The 18,453-nt window shown below is 40.3% G+C and overlaps 2 protein-coding genes across 11 annotated transcripts in view; both read right to left on the bottom strand.

Moving 5' to 3' along the window:
- LOC135490689 (plasma membrane calcium-transporting ATPase 2-like) overlaps positions 1–5,489 on the bottom strand; it is a 91,438-nt gene extending 85,949 nt beyond the window's left edge. For all 9 annotated transcript variants that reach the window (XM_064776044.1, XM_064776045.1, XM_064776046.1 and 6 more), the window contains exons 1-2: positions 5,290–5,489; positions 2,253–2,289 (exon numbers count right to left, since the gene is read on the bottom strand). The gene's annotated coding sequence lies outside the window, so the exon portion shown is untranslated. The remainder of the gene's footprint in view (positions 1–2,252; positions 2,290–5,289) is intronic.
- Positions 5,490–7,114: 1,625 nt separating this feature from the next.
- LOC135490800 (PX domain-containing protein kinase-like protein) lies at positions 7,115–17,946 on the bottom strand. 2 transcript variants are annotated; one of them, XM_064776309.1, is made up of 16 exons: positions 17,809–17,946; positions 17,204–17,392; positions 16,871–16,967; positions 16,636–16,713; positions 16,150–16,223; positions 15,895–15,969; positions 15,457–15,561; positions 15,118–15,256; positions 14,547–14,671; positions 14,036–14,153; positions 13,418–13,496; positions 13,030–13,156; positions 12,509–12,595; positions 12,164–12,272; positions 11,459–11,496; positions 9,188–9,321 (listed from the first exon to the last, which is right to left on the bottom strand). In XM_064776309.1, the coding sequence occupies exons 1-15, from the start codon at positions 17,908–17,910 to the stop codon at positions 11,483–11,485; spliced, it is 1,518 nt and encodes a 505-aa protein (XP_064632379.1). In that variant the 5' UTR covers positions 17,911–17,946; the 3' UTR covers positions 9,188–9,321; positions 11,459–11,482. The 2 variants fall into 2 exon arrangements, with proteins under 2 accessions (XP_064632378.1, XP_064632379.1); XM_064776308.1 differs by lacking the exon at positions 11,459–11,496 and having other exon boundaries at positions 7,115–9,321.
- Between the last annotated feature and the right edge of the window lie 507 nt (positions 17,947–18,453).

Raw genomic sequence — 18,453 nt, 5'->3', positions numbered from 1 at the left:
CCCGACCCGGACTCTGTTACACCATGTGGTGAGGTTACGGACGGAGTACCTCGGATGGTTCAGAATGAGTATTACAGACTTGGAAGCCACTTCAACAGTGAATTTTGAATTTGAAGCATCAACAGTGACTTTTGAAGCATCAACAGAGACTTTTGAAGCCAACAGAGGCAGTTGCTTTTCGAGAAACCATGATGATGAAGTACAGGGTAGTTGCTTTTGGAGTAAACAAGGCAGTTGTAACCAAAGCCGGTGACCTCTATATCAGTCCAGGTGTTTGCTATGCAAACTTTTTAGTTCAACCAATCAGGTGGCAACATAATCATATTGACAGTCATCTTATTTACTAAAACCTAATGAGAATATGAAACAATGTGGCATGTCATGTCATTATGGTCTGTATCTTTCTTTATTTTAAGCATACGGAAATGACATTACGCCAATCGCGTTATCGTCGCCCACATTTTGTCCAAGACCCCCTATCTACATAGCCCGTATGTAATTCCAGCACCAGACACTCAACGTTCAAATCCAACCAATGCACAAGGATGAGCTCTACTGAATCAGGGCTGGTTGCCATAGAAACACAAGGAATAGTAATGGTTGCCTATCAGGAAACATACACATTCAAAAATTCTCACAGTAACGCACTCATTATTCCATTAGCAAATAATACTGCTGCTACAGGGATTTGTGTGACCTGGTCAGTAAATTAAATTAGGAGGGCAAATTGTGGTTTTAGTTGAGGGACAGTCTATTTTGTTTGGTTGTTAATTTCAAATCACTGATTCCCACTGGAAATGAGTCCGAACAACATCAAAATCAAAGGAAATCAGTGGCACAGTGATAGGAGCCCAGGTTCATAATCACAAGGTTGTGGGTTCTACACTCCAACCTGATGAGCCATTTGACAATGTGACATGGGCATGTGATGGTTTAAGAATCAATATCAATATTGATCAGCACAACACGGTCACTGGGCTTGACATAAGAGTGATATTTGTATCAGTTTTCTGATTGTGTGTACATCAGTTAATTCGGACAGTAACCCACTGTCTGATTAGCCACTCTTAGAATTACTCTTCATTGATGGAAGGTTGTACGTCTGGATCTTTAAAGGGAGCAGGGGCAGGTCAGAGAGCTTGCCCAGCTGTCACCCCTCCACAAAGGCATCCCCTTCCACTGAGGTAGTTCTAGAGACCCTCTGAATACATTACATCACCCCACAGTCTCACAGCCAATGGTATCCCCATTTGGAGATGGGAATAAAATCAATGATTCCAGAACCGATCAAAAATGGAAACAAGAAATGTGTTTCCATGGTTACCAATCAAATTTTGATTTGTCCGCCGTAGGCATGAATGCCACGAAGAGCAGCGAGAATAATGTCTCATTTTTACCAATCAACTCTTCCCTGGTCGTGTATTATTGAAAATAACTAACAATATGAAATCTCTGATTTCCAATGCGCAGTTCTCCCGAGCTACCTGGACTGAGATAATATTAATACCTGCTGAAAATTTGATCAATTCACGCCAGTGATGAAACTTGAATACTACTGTACTTTATTATTGATTCTACAGCGTCTAGATAACAGGAAGGGTATCAGTCAGAATGAGGAAGATGCTAAGCACAAGATAGCACCTGAAACAAGTGGTGAACCATCAATCATTTCCTTGAAAGATTTCCTTAAAGGGAGACTATAGTATAGAGCACTTCAAGAGAGGCACGCCGGGCACTGCGCCCTTCTACACTGCTTTCAACAGAAGTGGGTAGGCCTACCACTGCTTATTCTACTTCAAGTCGAGGGATATCTCAGTAATTTCATCTTTTGGAAATTTGGAGTACAACCAAGGACACTGAAATCAACTCCTGCTTGTGGCATTCGATATCTTCCAACTACCAGATTCACAACACCAGTGAATGGAAAGGTAATAGAAGTCAACCACTCAAACGAATCATTCGATACCACTAGGGTGGTAGATGGCAGTACACGTAAACTTGTCCACAATTTTAAGCAACAATGTATTCCTATTGATCAGTGGTAAGACACCAAGCATAATTTTTAAAAGCTCTAGTTCAAACCTTAGATTGCAGATGGTAGCACCAGTAAGGGCAAATTATTCTGAAACAAAATGGTTGCAGAGTGATACTAGTAGTATAAGCTATACTTGCATAAGACCAGAATCTCTCAAAACATGAAGAAGGATTTCATTGAAAATTGTCAAAAAAGATTAATAAGGAAGTTGACTTACCAACACAAGGGAATCAAGAGTCTACAGTGTTAGAGACCTGCAAAGAGAGTAATTTGATATATTCAATAAACAAGCAATCACCTTTTCTTATGGAAAGTTCACGTGTGATTAACTCGAAACCTTACTTCAATGACAGTTTCATCCATCTTTCTGATAGACAGACATCATAAGCAGGAGAGTCACCTGCTTCTGAACTAAACTGCAAAACTAGCAACAAGGAGTAAGTTCTTTTTGGACTTGGCCGTGGACCCTTGAGGCACCCTGTAATGTAGGAGGGAATCATATACACTTATGCAACAGCATGGTCAGTGGTTGACTCAACTGAACTCTTTTCCTTCAACAGAAACACATCTGACCCAACCTGGCTCCTACGGGCAGCATGAAGGAGCAGGTATTTAAGAGAATCTGCCCGATGTGAATTTGGAGCCGGAGATCAAACTCCAGCTCATAGTCATGTGCTGCAGACCTGCCTCTCTTGATGATGAACAGAGAGGAATACTGGGCTGGCCAAATTACATCACCGAGACCACAAACCTCTGTTGCAGACATCTCTTGGATAGCTGAATTCTTTACTAAAACAACTCTGAATGCTGAAGAAGTTCAACGGGAGGGTCTGTCTCACTCTTTCCATTTAAGGGTCAGGTGGTATCAAAGGATATAATTCTTTAGACAACTACTATGCAGAATACACACTCAGCCTTCTTCATTAATCTTATAACTCATCTTTATTCCAACTGATTTTGTTCGGCAGCCAACATGAAACGATGCAGAAATCTTATTACAGCGACCAATCACCTGTCTTCTATTACACTACATTATTTATAATAAATCCTTTGCTCGGAAATTGTATCAACTCACCCATAAATCCATCATACATGTCATAACAAGGTTTTTTCAACTGAATACTTGTACCAGCCGATGATGGATTATTTTTATGGGGGGTTCAATACTTGCAGGTGACAATAGAGGACAGATGACACCCACAACTGCTGACTAGTAAGGTTGTCCGAGTATGGTTGTTTTGTGCACCCCCCTTACAAATTCAATCCTGTTGAAACCCTCCTCCCCTTGGATCGCTCATGTATCCATCACTGACTAATGTTAATCGCAAGAGAAAGTATACTGTATAGATATGCAAAAATCTAATCTAACAGTTCCCAATACTGCATACCCACTAACAGAGAGGAAAATTAATTTCTATTCTATTCCACGTTTTTTAATAACAGGTTCATGTAGCTCATCTCTGGCAACAGTCCTATCTCTACCGCATAATGACAGGCAATCAGGGAGAACACCGCCGGCGTGCATCCTAATGAAGAAGCCAGGGGCGCCAACATAAGCCGTGACATCACTGCATTCATCATAATGACAGAATTGTTCGAGCGAGATGAAGCCAGACACAATAAGTAACGCAATCTGTAAGATTTTCTCAGCGGTGCACAGACAATCAATATCATATCAAGCAGTCAAAAATAACAATAGAATACAAATGCAGGTGGGTATTGTCTTTTTTTCTACACAAATAGGAAATGGATCTTTAGATTGTTTCCATACTTGTGAATCCCAAATTAAACTAAACTGGCACAATCACGAATTATCAATACCACCCGGACTGCAGTCAGAAATGATGAGTAATGGGGCATCTTCATGCATCAGTGGTGACACCGTTTGTAGATTTCAAGGATTTCAGAAGCATTTTGCATTTGGGGTCATAATATAGCATTTTAAGGTGGATAAAACGATTTAGGAGGTCATTTTCCAAATAAATTGTTTTTTAAGAGGGCGGCCATTTTTAAAGGGGGTGGAAATCGGACCCACTGGCCAGTAAGGGGGTGGGGCATCCCTTTTTTAAAGGGTGTGGAGAACACTGTGATGCTCTAAAACCAGAGTAACAGCTTTAATCGTGCTCCAACCACTGTGCTACTCCACATTAACCTAACGAAACATGACATTCTGTTCTATAAATTCTATTTCTGAACTAAAATTGTAATCCTGTGTTGTTTCAAAAGGCAAAAAATGTCTGTCAAATTCACGGGAGTCTCAAACTTCACCAGATAAACACATATAATTGCCCATATTGCTATCGAGTATCCACCACCTCAGAAATCAATACAGATCACCTACATGCACCAAATTCTGACAAAATCCTATAATGCATCAGGGGAAAGACTTTCACTTGCGTTACCATGGAAACAAGAAGGATACCATGTGATACTCTCCTTCAATGCCGATAGATAATCAATTCAGGGGTTTGCTGGCCTGGCAGACGGACACCCATCTTCAATCATGCCACTGATAGTCTGTCATGCTGTTTACTCAACAACAGTAACAAGAAGTCTGATACTACTGATAGTCTGTCATGCTGTTTACTCAACAACAGTAACAAGAAGTCTGATACTACTGATAGTCTGTCATGCTGTTTACTCAACAACAGTAACAAGAAGTCTGATGTTCCAAATTAACAAAAACTGTCTGCTCCATGGTTGTTTCAGGTTCTCAAGTTTGATTCTTGTTGTTTAAACTCTGTGTCCTTGGAAAAGACACCTAACCATACCATGCATACAGCGTTGTCCTTTAAAAACGGAGGACGGGACCGCATACTCGAGAAAGTGTGTATACTCGGTCAGTCCGTTAGTGTAACTCACTATTACTGGTACTCATGTCATGTCAGTGTCACTCACTGGACACTGTCTGTCAGAGACGGGGCCATTTCAGACTTCAGTCACAATCAATGCAGTAGGTAGTCAATGACTCGGTCACTCGGTGACGGTCTTGTCTTGGTCTCAGATCGGTCTCGGGTCTGTCATGTCACTTGAAATACTATCAGACACACCTGACCTTCATCGAAGGAGCCCAGTCATATGCAAGGAGCATCTTACTACTGAGAACGTGAAGATCAACACTTGGCAAATGACATTGATTTTGGGAAGCTGATATATACATTCGCATGATTTATTATCATATTTTGGAAAGGCCAGGAAGAGTTCGACTTGACATGCTGGAGGAGGCGGCCATGATATTTATATTGAAAACTCACCCGGAGCACAAAATAACGCCCTTTCCAAGCTGCTACAAGGACGTTTGACCAATTTTCGGCGAAAAACAACACGCCAGTACTTTTGAAAAGGTCCGCGTGCACCTTCAGGTGAAGGAATTATTGTTTTCAGATAAATATTCGTGAAATACGGACACAATTTGCAGACCGTCTCCGTTATTTAAAGGGACAAGTACCACAAGTATCACGTGACCAATCAAGGGCTCGTTCATTGGTTTCAGGCTCATTAGCATACGAGCAAGTTTGACGTCATTTCCACGCAATCAAACCGCACACCTTACTGACTCTGCCTCCAAACATCGTGAAAATGTGTTCCAGGTAAAGGAGATAGTGTACATCTCGTCATGTAACAAAATCGTTTCAGTGAAACTCAAAATTTCCAGTAAATATCATAAAACAACTCTTTTAAATAAATATGAAGTTCATAGAAGTTGCCTTTTTATGCAAAAAAACCCCACTAATTGCCTCTAGTTGAATAAATTGCCCCGAAATAGACTATTGACTACATCATGGGATACGCCATTCTCCAAGGCTACACGCTGATTGGTTCGTTGGACTGGTTATTCTAAAATGCGAATCGAGACTTGGCGACGATGATCTGATTGATCACCATTGACGACGTTTGGAGAATGCATTTGGGGACGGCTAAAATTTGGAAGCGGGAATGATTGCCACTTGGCATGGCGAGGATGGTCAACTGTAAACCCGGTGTTAAAGTAAAAAGTGTCCCCCCCTGGAAAAAGTGTCCGGCCCTATTGCATTCTGCAATATGGTTCTATAGAGACCCTGACCGTCAATAGCTCAGAGATTGAAGCGCATAATAGAATCCTTTGTTCCCGGACATTTTATCCTAGGACATTTTAAACTTCTACACCGGCCCTGACTGTTCACCATAATATGTGACTCAAAACCAGGCGCATGTCACTCTGAGCTCGGCAGGTTGAGACGGACTGTTTGTCCATTTCTCTATTGTCTGCCTTTTGCGAAATATAAGCACATCAATTTCTTCCGTTATCTCCTGGTGTCATTTAGACTCACCGTCTTCTGTGTGACATGCACCTGGTTTTGCTGTGACGGGTCACATAATATGGTATCAGCCTGTCCGATGTGTGTCTGAATACATTTTCAATGCAACGTATTTCAAAGGTAGACTATCCCTGTCATCTCCATTGTCACTTCCAGTAGAGTGCCCACTGATAAATCTGTCATGTCAATTTCATAGCCAACCAGATTGTCACCGATTGAGATGAGACGTCACAACCAGTTTATTCAGGAGATTATCATATTTGCTTACGTCATAGAAGATGATGAAGTCAGCACCTTGTCACAACCACCACAAAAACATGACAGATCAAACACCAACTGGTCCACTGAGACATGTACATTTACACTTGGCCTTTCTGTACAAAATTGAAGTAAAAGCATTTGCTAGTCTTTATTCATATCGCCCATTATTGGGGCCTAGTCACAAGCAACTTCTCGTCTTGCATTAGCAGCAGCCTACTCTATGAACTTACTCAGAACAACTAAGTTTTGTCTGCAACAGGCCAACTAGTACCATGTCCTGGTAGTATTTGATTGACTTCTCAATGGCACTGGGGTTAGGTAATAATGTTTCTGTCTCCTTGACGTAGGCCAAAGAGATAAATGGTGGTCTTGTCAGCACTGAACCCACAATATCCCAGCTATATGCCATTTTACACTCCACCACCATACATTGGACAATACAACCTGGGGGGGGGGGGGGGGAGGGGGACATTATCACAATGTCAATGAGAACAACCAGTTGCCAGGACAACAATAAAGTGTGCTATGTCAATTGAGAAAATTCAAGTCTTAGGTCAGTTTTTGTTGGCTGTGAACATGATGCACCATACTTCCTTTTCATTTAATTTTTTACCATTACAAATTTTTAGATGACTCATCAAACAAATAAAGAAGTAATTATTGTGAAATAGTTTATTTTAGCCGGTTCTGATAGTTGGACACCACCCAGGACAGCAAAATGAGTCACATTCACCACAAAATGGAAATGGAGCAAGTGTCTTTTTTTAAATACCTACACCTTACAGAATGATGCAGAGATTCTCAATGGCTTTACAGCATGAACGATTTGGTAGCCAAAAGAATTGGCAGAGATAAATGCATTTTCCATTACATACATTTTTCTAATCCCTTTGCTCAATAACTTACATCAGGTGGCACTAAGTTACTCTATTTCCGTCTGGCAATATATAACTGATCTTGCTGTACTCGGTCACAATAATTTGGTGGTTGAAAAGTTTAGGCTGTATATTTGAGATATATTCTATCACATGTGTACATGTACCCTTTCTCCTTACCAGGTCGGGCCTATATTGGATATTTGAGAATAACAAAATGGGATCCTACGTGTAAACTAAGAAGCGCCAAACGTGTACTCAAGTTTGCGAGGATTCAACCGGTAAATGCTCAATAGATTGACACCCTTAACTCATAAAGTTGGTAATATTTACAGCAAACAGAATAATACCGCTTCAATACCATGCTTGATACGCCTAAGATTTCATAAAAATATTTTCATCTTTCATAAAAATAAACAACATCTAATGATAAAATTTATCAATATACATTTTACCAATCAACAGGTTTTGTACAATTATAATTCTTGACCATGATTGTAACAGTGTAACATAACATGAAAGCAAGACTAAAGCCAAATCATGGACACTCTTATGCTGAAATCTAAGAAAGATATTTTGTTCCACGCTCAACGGAGCCCAATGACCCCGGGACAAACTAACAGGAGAAAAGCTGTTGTTTCTCAATATACAACACACAGCCATCTTGACTGGTCTGTTTCTAGCATAAATTCTCCCCGAGACCAGTTGCAAAAAGGGTTATTCTTCGGGCCTTTGCATCATAAAGGCAAGAAACAGAGTCATGATGCCTACGACAGTAATGACAACGACTCAGATGTCCAGCCTACATGTATCTAAGGCCCAAGAAAAAATTATTTTCTTTTCATGAGTTGGTTCATACTTTGAAACTGGTCTGTGGGAAAATGAGACTTCAAACCAGTCAGTTTCACTTCATTATATGCAGAATCAGAGTATTTTGAAACAAGCATATACTATTACAGATACTAGAACGCAAAGAAAACCAAATTCTACCCTTTATTGAGGAGTGAAAGCACGGATATGTTATTAGCATGTAGACCAACACTCATTACTGTTGGTTGAACATCACAGCCTACAAAAAAGGCCCTGTCCATGTCCATCCGTTTACACAAGGGAGCCTATAGGCAGGAGCCAAATAGGTCTAATTAAGTTACGAAGGAATATAAGTATCGCTGAATCAACCACAATCACAGTATACTTGTCAACTGTACAAAGTCCTGATGGACAGCTAGCTCGTGCCTATATTCCCCCTTAAACTTGAAACGGATGCACGGTAAACCAGGAAATATTTACAGCACAACACATTCGAAGCTATACCTCTGGTCCGCCATCTGAACCAAGAATAGAGTCAATTTGGCACTAATGTATTTGATAGCAAGTTCATATCAAATCCTAGCACCTAACATCACTTCTTTCACTATTTCCTTTTCCTGGATATGTCTCATTAAAACACCAAGAGGTGCCGTGCTGCGCCAGTCATTCACAAAATAGTCACTGATATTTGAACATTATGACAAGCCACAGTGCAATCAAGCCCAAACAATGTCAAAAAGATGATCTACGAGAAAAAGGCCTCTCAGCAATTGGCCTCTGCTTTTCCTATAACAAAGCTATCAGTCCAATGACCTAGTCGTTCCTAAAGAGCCTCCTCAAATCTTTGGCCCACTTTTATCAACAGTGACAGTCTTTTTGAGCCCTCCTTTGTTGAATCCACTGATAGAGCCAAGAAGAGCACCTCTTGCACCAGAGGCTGCGGGTGGCGCCGGTGATGTCTGTGCTGCTTGTGGCAGTGGAGGCGGAGGTGGGGGCGCACCTCCTATTGGTGGAGGTGGTGGCGGAGTCGGAGCAGATGGACCTGAAAGTAGTGAGATAGAGAATTGCAGCATCATGTCACTTTTGGGTGAGCTTTGAATTTGATATGGCCTCGATTTTGACTCTAATAGATCAGCAACAATTCATAACACGTTGTAGCAGTGGTCGAAAACCACCATTTGCTTTGTAAAAAGTTGATTTGAGACACCAAGACAACATGAACCTGTTATATTGAATCATTCAATTATGTTATGAAGAAAATGTTGACGAATCGTACATCTCGACTATGTGTGGTCACCTGCTGCCAGTACTGGTTGGACCCCAGTTGAAAAGGTGTCGGGTGAGTGATATTGATTTGGTGTTATGGAAGTTATTAATGATAGTTACATGATTTATTTTGACAACATGCACCCACCACCAATCTTCATACAACATCACTTAACCTAAGGTATACAAGCAGGGCCTCACTATACCAAGCTATTTTTACAATAAAATGTTATAGTTTGCCTTCACACCTAAATCTTCCATCCACATATATCCCAGTTGGAAGCCCTGATCGGGCTCAGATAGATCCGGAAATTTAAGAAGATGATACAATAGGCACAAGCTGAAATACTCTAATTTGACTTATCTAAGGTCATTTCTGAATATTCAAGAAACTTGTGATGTGATATTACGACGTGCATGGTGGTAAGACGCCATTGAAAAAATTCAAATCTGAATAGACAATGTCAATGGGTTGGCGACACCAAGTTGTCTATGGTCATGAGGCCATGTTTCGACTTGCCCATAGTAATTAATGAAGCAGTCTTATATCAGTGAAACTAGAGTATTTGTGTGATAAAGCAAAAGTTACACAATACGTTCACAGGTATGCCTAGAATGTGAAATTGCGACTAAAACCACTACTTATGACAAGATTTATACTTCTTCCTGAATATATTTTTTGACAATTTTGACCAAGTTCATCCCTTCGTTCTTTTTGATAAAGGAATAAAACATCTTGAAAGCCAGAGAAAAAATAGTGGTCATGGTCCCCAGTTTCACATAGTGGGCAGAATCTTCTACCCCTCAGCAAATAAAAATAAACACAGGCAATCAACAACACAGAAATAGCACATAGTACAACAGAAGACATGTTCTGCCTCATCAATCCTGTGTAAAAGACCGAGGTTTGGCAATAACTTTGTTGATGTCAAAGGACATAATCCCACTTTGTAGTCCATGTGCTCTTGGTTGCTGATGATTATGATGGTGCTGAGTTGTAAGACCTCGAACACTGAAAATTTTTTGGACTCAGCTGAGAAACTATAACATCTCAAAACAGCCCAAGCACAAAACAAAATCTGCTCTGAATTGCCAAAAATCATCACCCAAATTTCAGCATGGGGCAGCGAGGCCAGGCCACAGTATGCATTGTCAAGAGAGACTGGGATGTTATAAGAACTCAGTGGTTGGATGACACCATACATTCTGTCCTCTTAAAAGGAATTCCAGGAGACACACAAAGCAGAAGGCTAGAGCAGATATCTAAACTGTGTCCACCTATGGACAATTCTACCACCCACTCCACAGTACATGTGTCAGAAACTTCCACTTTTCTGGTTACTGACCTTCTGTAATCTCATTTAAATGGAAGAGTGCAGCCCAAACTGCTGCTTTTCAAAGCAAGGATTGTGACAAGAAAATCAACCTCTATTAACTCAACCTGAAACTGCAAATTGCATCCAACCATGCTATTGACCATTGAAGTGAGAAGAAGAATTTGCAAACGTTCATGCTACTGCATTTGTTGACCAAGCAAGTCTATTCATTTTATGATGCTTGTAACAAATGTTTCTGGATTAGCCGGGTAATGAAGCAGAGTAATAGTGTTACCTTGTGGTGATTGGTATTAAGGCATGCAAGAAATGTTTTGGAGGAATGAAGGTAAGAAAGGGGTACAAGCTTTGTCAAAGTCCAATGCATCTCATTCCCATCCATTGAGAAAATTGGCTATACTAACAAACACAGGGCAAGAACTGTATTTCCAACAAAATATATCTTCCCACTTCAAAGTCTAGATATTCTATATTACAACAGCAACTTCATGCCACCTTTCTGAGTGATAGAAAGAAATCACTGCATTCAACTGATATTTGTTGAGGGAGTAGAATGCTCAGAGATCTATTAAATCTTACATGTCGATTGTCCATTCATTTGCTTCAACTTGTCTCGTCTAGAAATTAGTACAGAACATAGCATGAGAAAGTTGTATCACAAGTCACCTTGCATGATCAGGAGGCTTCAGCTGCTTTTTGTTCCTCAACGGACCTCCTTATTTTACTTTAAAAAAACACATTTTCTCCCAAAAATCGTCCAGGATGCTGCTCCAACAAATGTGTTTGAATAATTAACATTCGTGCTTGAGAGTGCGGTGACAAAATGGGTACATCAAATTTGTTTTTTCTTGGGAATTTTGAGGAAATGGAGGAAAACATGGAGGCGCATTGAGGAACAATTGTACGGTTCTAATCAGGCAAGGTGAAACTTGACTTGTTTTCCAGTGCAATTGCAGTGAATGAATAAGCCTGCAAAGTGTACTGGACACTTCACGGAGTGCAACAGTACTGATTCACTCGTGCACACGGTGACAAACAAATAGAAGAGAAAGGATCTGCTGATGGTCCATTCTCAACATGACAGCTGCTTGTAGACACAACAAGTAAGCATAAGGCGATGGATTTGCTAACACCAAGGGCGCTACTCCGAGTCAAGTCAAATGACGCTAAACGGTTCAAGGGTGTCAGGTAGTCCAGAAAACCTGACACTGTATCATGTCCTTTCTTTTAAGATGGAGATAGAATAATTCAAAACGACAAATATTTTTGCAGTCCTTGACTCACCTGGCGATGTCGGGGACATTGGCGACGTAGGTGTAGATGGCGTTGGCGACGTTGGAGGGGTTGTTGTTGTACTGCTGCCATCCGTTTCACTGATAGTGCTGTGAAATTTCTGAAGATGAAATAATCCACATATTGCAGGTTTTATGAAGTTACAAAACGAAATTATGTTAATGAAATTTCGCAAACTGCAAAAATATAAATTGGAAAATTTTATTTTTTCAGAAATTTTCCTTAATAGCTCTGTAATAAACAGGCATAAAAATTTGCCGGCTAATAGTATAATGCAGCATTACTGGATACTGAACCATCAAGTCTTCAAGTGTTTTTGGGTAATAAACAGGATACCTTAGATGAGCGCTTTTTCTTTCTATTTTTCTTCTCCTCTTCTGCGTGATATGCTTGAGCTTTTGATCGCCGCTTGACTTGACTGATCTGAAGATGGAAACAGAAGCAAGATGACAATCAATATCTCAGACCCACAACCTGCAGTCGTGGGGGCGCCACCGAACTGGCAGAAGTAAACGTATTTGGTTGAGATTTGCCCTCTCTGTCACATGAAGGCATCCACAGACCTGAAGTTGTACCCGAGGTGCCAGGCGCTGATCTTACTTTCAAACATTAGTCACAACGCTGCACCATTTAGCAGCATTGATGACTGCTATGATTGGACCTCGTCTGATTCGTCCTTTTACAGTCCAATCGGAAATGCGCTGGTGTTTCTACATCCCTCTGCCCCATATTGTTCTTGCCAACATGTTTTTCCATTGACCAAAAATGCAGTTGGAGGGTGTCATTTATTGGAGTGGCAAGCTAAGATATATTCAGTGGTCTGAGCCACGGTCTAGCTTGCTAAAGATAATTCTCACCAGTTTCTGATCTTCACGAAGTCTCTTCTCTGTCTCCTCTTTGGATGATCTCAGAACCTCTTTCAATTTACTCGGAATTTTAAGCACTGGCTTCTCTGAGGGAGACAGGTACACATCACTGAATAAACTGAAATGAAAATACAGGATACTTCTTGACTTTTTAGTTTTTATAAGATCTTTTTTACTCATAATCCAATTGGACCAATTTCATCACACCTCCAAATCAGTGCACAAGTAGAACAGCCAAAGCAGTTGCAAGAGCTATCTGAATGATTTATAAAACATTATGTAGATTAACCCTGTTGCTAAAGGAGGGCCTGGTACCACCAGCCACAGACGGAAATCTTAATGAAAATGTTGAGAATTAACAGCAGCTTGCAACACTTACGGATTTGCTAAAAGGTCTGTTATCACCGGCAAGCCGTTCTTACATGAGTCAGGTGTAAGTATTGATTCCAGGACGTCTTCTGCAAAATACCATCAGAGAAATGAAACAACCATAACAGCTGGAACTGCTCGGCCATAACCAAGTTCAACTTGGGGTAACAGTGAGGTAACTTTGAACACTCGACTACAGATGTTTTTCATCACAACAAATCTTTCTTGGGGAGGGATGTGGGGCGTGGGGTGTTCAAAGTTACCCCACCGTTCAAAGTCACCCCATGTGATGGTACAGCAATTCTAAAAGATGTTCTTGTTGTTAGGGTGTCAGACTAACAATCCAAACATTGTGAATTTGATAGACAAGGTCCTTACTTGGACTGCCTCAACCTTTGAGGAAACATTAAAACAGAGACTGCACCTGTCTATGGCAAAGGCAAGCTGAATACCCCATCCAAGTTATCATCAGCTTATGATGGTCTCCTCCACCAGACCATTGAATTTAACTAGTGATCACAAAAATCTACTGAAGTCCGAGTCACTGGGTATAGATGCAAGGGTCACTCGCCACGGATGCAATCTGACCAACCACCAAGAGCCAAGCTAGAAGACAACTATAACTTACTTAGCTGTGGAGGGCATGTGGGAGGAAGGAAATCTAACGTAGCAGTTGTCAATGGTTCACCAAAAGCCATCTCATACAGCAGGTGACCAAAGTTGAACACATCAATACTCTCAAATGTCTGGAAAAATTGAACGAGAAGAATATATTAGGAATATAACTAAATCCAAATTTTAATTCAGATAAAAGCCTTGAAATGTTAAAAGCAGAAACTACACGTACTTGCTAAAACGAATACTCCCAAAATCTCTGTAGGATTTGATCCTACATCCTTTTGGTCAAAGTCAATTGCACTCAGTCACTCAGAGAGGCTATAGAGGCTTTAAAGTGATGTCCTTGTTGATGATAAAACAATTCACTTCGGTATTGTTGCATCGTGCACCACGTGGGTCAGTGTCATACATTTTATGGTGTGTTTTTTTGTGATGAAGTCATCTGCACAACCTCAGTAGCATAAATCTCAACATTTCATCAACACTGATAAGGATTTAGATTGGCAACCGACAATACTAACCTGGATCTTCTTGAAGTTTGCAATATGATGTCTGTGAATTGGAGGGAGACCAAGTAATGAGTTTTCAACGTCTAACAATAAACAATGACCATTTTCAATTATCACATTGCCTGAATGAAGATGACCTGAAAGTAGGACAAAGAGATGAATTAACTATGGAAGAAGGGCATCCACCTCATGATCGAGAGGTTATAGGCCCATAACTGCTTGGGTTTCAATGGGAGTTTATAGCTGCCCTTTGAAATCTCAGTATGTTTTATGTGAAAGTGCCTCGAGTTTGAGCAAGGTTTCTTTTCGTCAGAAAGGAACTTGAGAAATAGGATAATCAGCAGCAGAAAGTTAGAGAGCATGGAACAGCTCAAAGATCATCTACTCCAGTTGAACTCAAATTGGAAAATCAGCAATTCTGCAACATTGAACTGATCAAACTGAAGGATTAAATTCAGCTTGAAAATAAATTTAGCCTAAAAAACACATGGGCTCCAGCCTCGCTACTACAATGTATAAATACACTCGACACAGTCCCCAATGTCCTGGAAGCATGAAAAGTAATCATTACCCCAACACCTACCATATGGCACACCTTTTTCTTGTAAGAACTTAACAGCCTCCAGGATGTGTCTTCCATATGTTTTGATCTCTAACAACTGTGGAGTATTATTAGCTTTTTGTTTCCCATACTTCCTCAGATATGGCATTTTTGGTTTGGCCTGCAAAAGAAGTGACAATATTACTGAGGAGAGAGGAGCAGCATGGTACAGGTAATGTCAACATTGTTATCTTGTGCTCTTTGGCAGGCCACTCTCTCTTGGAAATCATCATGACCTTTTATATGATTTTCAGACATTTTCCAAATTTCTATGACTATTTCAGACCTTCTGTAGGATACTAGAGACAATCCCTCTCCTACCTTATAGATATGATCTTTTAAAGTTCCTTTTTCTCTGAATGGTCGGATTGTCATTCCTCCATTTTCAGTGGCAGCAGCATGTGATATTGGACAAATGTAGGGATGCTGAAAATGGATATGTCAAATCTTTGAAGACTGAATTTGTTGACAATCAGTTCATTTGTAAAAGACATGCACAAAGTCTGTATGATGTGGAACAAAAAATATTCACTTCGCATTTATAATCTTTTCATCACTTAACTGGGGTTAGAGTTCCCCATAGAAGATGATTTCGCTGTGACAGAACAATCTGCAATATTAAAGACTGCAAGACCCTGAGAATAGAACATTCTTCAACTGACATGTCCTCCCACCACTGATTGACCTTTGATGTCTTTACAGAATTTTCCTATTAAATTGAAGGCAAAGCATCCATCTTGAAGGAATTTTAAAACTCACTTGTAATGTTGGCAGTATCTTCATGATGGCAGCAAGTTCTTTTACTGGAATGTATTGATCAGGACCGAACCCAGTCTGAAATGGAAGAGATATTTGTGAGTTTAAGAAAAATCCTTCTGGTTTCATGTGTCATCATGCAAGCCTGTTTTTGAAATGAATGTGCTCTATCAAAACTTAAGTGCAAAATCAAAATGGTAACTTAAAAATACCCTTTGTAATGTCGAGCTCTGAACACAACCCGAACAGATATCTTACCCAATGCATCACCTCTAGAGATTTAGGCTGTCCAGGTGGTCGCACCATGAAGTATTGTTTACGCACTCTCCACCCTAAAGAAGAGAATTATTTAATTGAGGAGTGATCAATCTCTCTCTTCATCAGTCTTTCCCCCTAAAACCACTGGAGAGCTACTGGTTTGTGAAGAAGGACAACTAACTGCACTTGCATGGTGCCAAAGTGGCATCTTCACCAAATGCCTTAAAACTGACCACTGCGCGGATGCTTGTGTTATGGTGTTCAAGGTCAATTACTACATGTAGGGTCAAATTTCAGTTTTCATCATGGAAATGTTATGAAGATAATTAAATTCATATCAATCATACACTTGTTAGATATGGGCCAATGATTGTGGAATTTTGAGGTGACATCAGGTTTTACAACCTCGGTCAACACAATCAGTGATAAATGTTAAAGACTGTTGGCAATTGATTTGACCTTTTACATGATAACAAACGTGCTTACCAAAGTCTGGTAAAGGCTCTACCACTTCCCATCCTTGTTCTGATCGGAAATACATGGAAACATGCTGCAAAGCCACCTCTGAAACAATGAAATAAAGACATTTAACAACAAACTGACAAACTGAGGGAAACACGACTTTAGGTGCCCACACAATTCATCATGACAAGATCATAATCACTGCGATGTCCCCTCACATCAGATGTGAATCTTTAATTTTTTTTTGATCTGGTCTTACCTTGTAAGTTGACTGAATAATTGCGAGGGTCCAGAAACTTCTTTACCTCAACGGTGGGTGCAAGAAATGGATTTGAAACGAGGGTATTGAGATAGACCTGCGGAGAGAAAGAGGTTGTCAATAAACAGAGAGCGCCATCAAAAATGTATTTTGACCAACCAAGTCTTTGAAGCCGCAAGAAGTCCTGTGCTTAGAGATGAATGAGGGGAGCAAAAATGACACGCAGCCTGGATGATCCAATTGATTTTTTAACTCAAAGAGGCAATTTTTTTGCTATTGCATCAAGTACATATATTCACAAGATCATATTGTAATTATTTTAACTCTTCGTACCTGTAATCCTGTTTTTCTTTCTGCTATGAACTCTCTCTCCATATTTCCAAAGACTTTCTTTGGAGGCAGCGGCAGGTCTATTCCTGATACTCTCAAGATGGCATCCAAGGCCACAAAGTCACTATAGCGTTTTGTAACTGTCCAGTTGTTTTCTGAAAGGGGTCCACGCTGTACTCGTATAACATATTCCTGGAGAAGAAACACATTAGAGTAAAATCCTTTCCCATCACACCACAAATATTTTCCCTTACATTTGATTTAGCTCAACTACCATGACGGACTGCTGTGGTTTCTTACAAATGACAATAGTCTGCTCACAGACAAGATAATAATACTCAACCACAAACGATGGAGACAGGCTTACTTAAAAGTTTTAATCATCACACGTCTTCAACCATGACACATGAAGATCAGACATACAGTAACAGTGTAGGCAGTAGACGAGAAGGCCTAGTGTCAGTCACGGAGTCAGTATTCCACCTGAGCTGAGTTACTGTTAGGCTAGTCTAGTGAGTTTAGTATGAGAATGATTTCATATAAATTTATACACAATCAGAAATTTAGGGGCCACCGAAGTGACATTTAGATTGAAGAGTATAACTAACTGTATGATCCTTGACATTTTGAGCAAGTTCTATCATACACTGAAGCGGCACAGTGTCATCAAGTGAGAGTTTGATGGACTTCCGTTTTTCAAAGACAGCCATGTTGTCATTTTCGGGGGTGGATGAGAAAGGGTGAGTCTGCGGACCAAAATTACACACGCCTCTAAGGATCAACCAATATTAATCGTACTGCATCATCAAATCACTAGATCGACATATAACAATTCCCATTTATAATTTGTTCCTAGAAACTAATGCGTTTCGGTGATTTATAGCCAACGATAAGAAGGACAAAATTGGTCTGTGGCCCGGGAAATTTAAAACCCACCTCCAAGCGCTTGTTGGCTGATCATCCCTGGTCTCCCAATTCTGTGGTACGGTCTCGTTTTGGGATCTGTCGTAAATACGTCACTGTGGCTGAACTCTATTAATAGATGGGGATCACTGGGGCTGAACTCTATTAATAGATGGGGATGACCACAGCGTGCACCACCTGCACATTGTGTACATAGTGCATGGGTGGTGTAAAGTAAAAAATAGTCCCTCAAATCGGAGTCCTTCACAAATATCTTTGATTGTTTATTGCTTCTCAGGACCTGTAGCATCTTGACAAGATAAACCATTCAAATCAATGTGAACTCAAAT

The sequence above is a fragment of the Lineus longissimus genome, chromosome 7, assembly GCF_910592395.1.
Source record: "Lineus longissimus chromosome 7, tnLinLong1.2, whole genome shotgun sequence".
Lineage (NCBI taxonomy): Eukaryota > Metazoa > Nemertea > Pilidiophora > Heteronemertea > Lineidae > Lineus > Lineus longissimus.
The sequence above is the reverse complement of the archived record's forward strand: the minus strand, read 5'-3'. Positions and strand labels throughout refer to the sequence as shown.

Coding starts and splice junctions, on each gene's coding strand:
- LOC135490800 (XM_064776308.1), bottom strand. CDS start 17,910: ATGGCTGTCTTTGAAAAACGGAAGTCCATCAAACTCTCACTTGATGAC. Junction 16,714..16,870: donor TTATTCAGTCAACTTACAAG/GTAAGACCAGAT, acceptor TCATTGTTTCAG/AGGTGGCTTTGCAGCATGTT. Junction 13,497..14,035: donor CACATGCCCTCCACAGCTAA/GTAAGTTATAGT, acceptor GGTATTTTGCAG/AAGACGTCCTGGAATCAATA.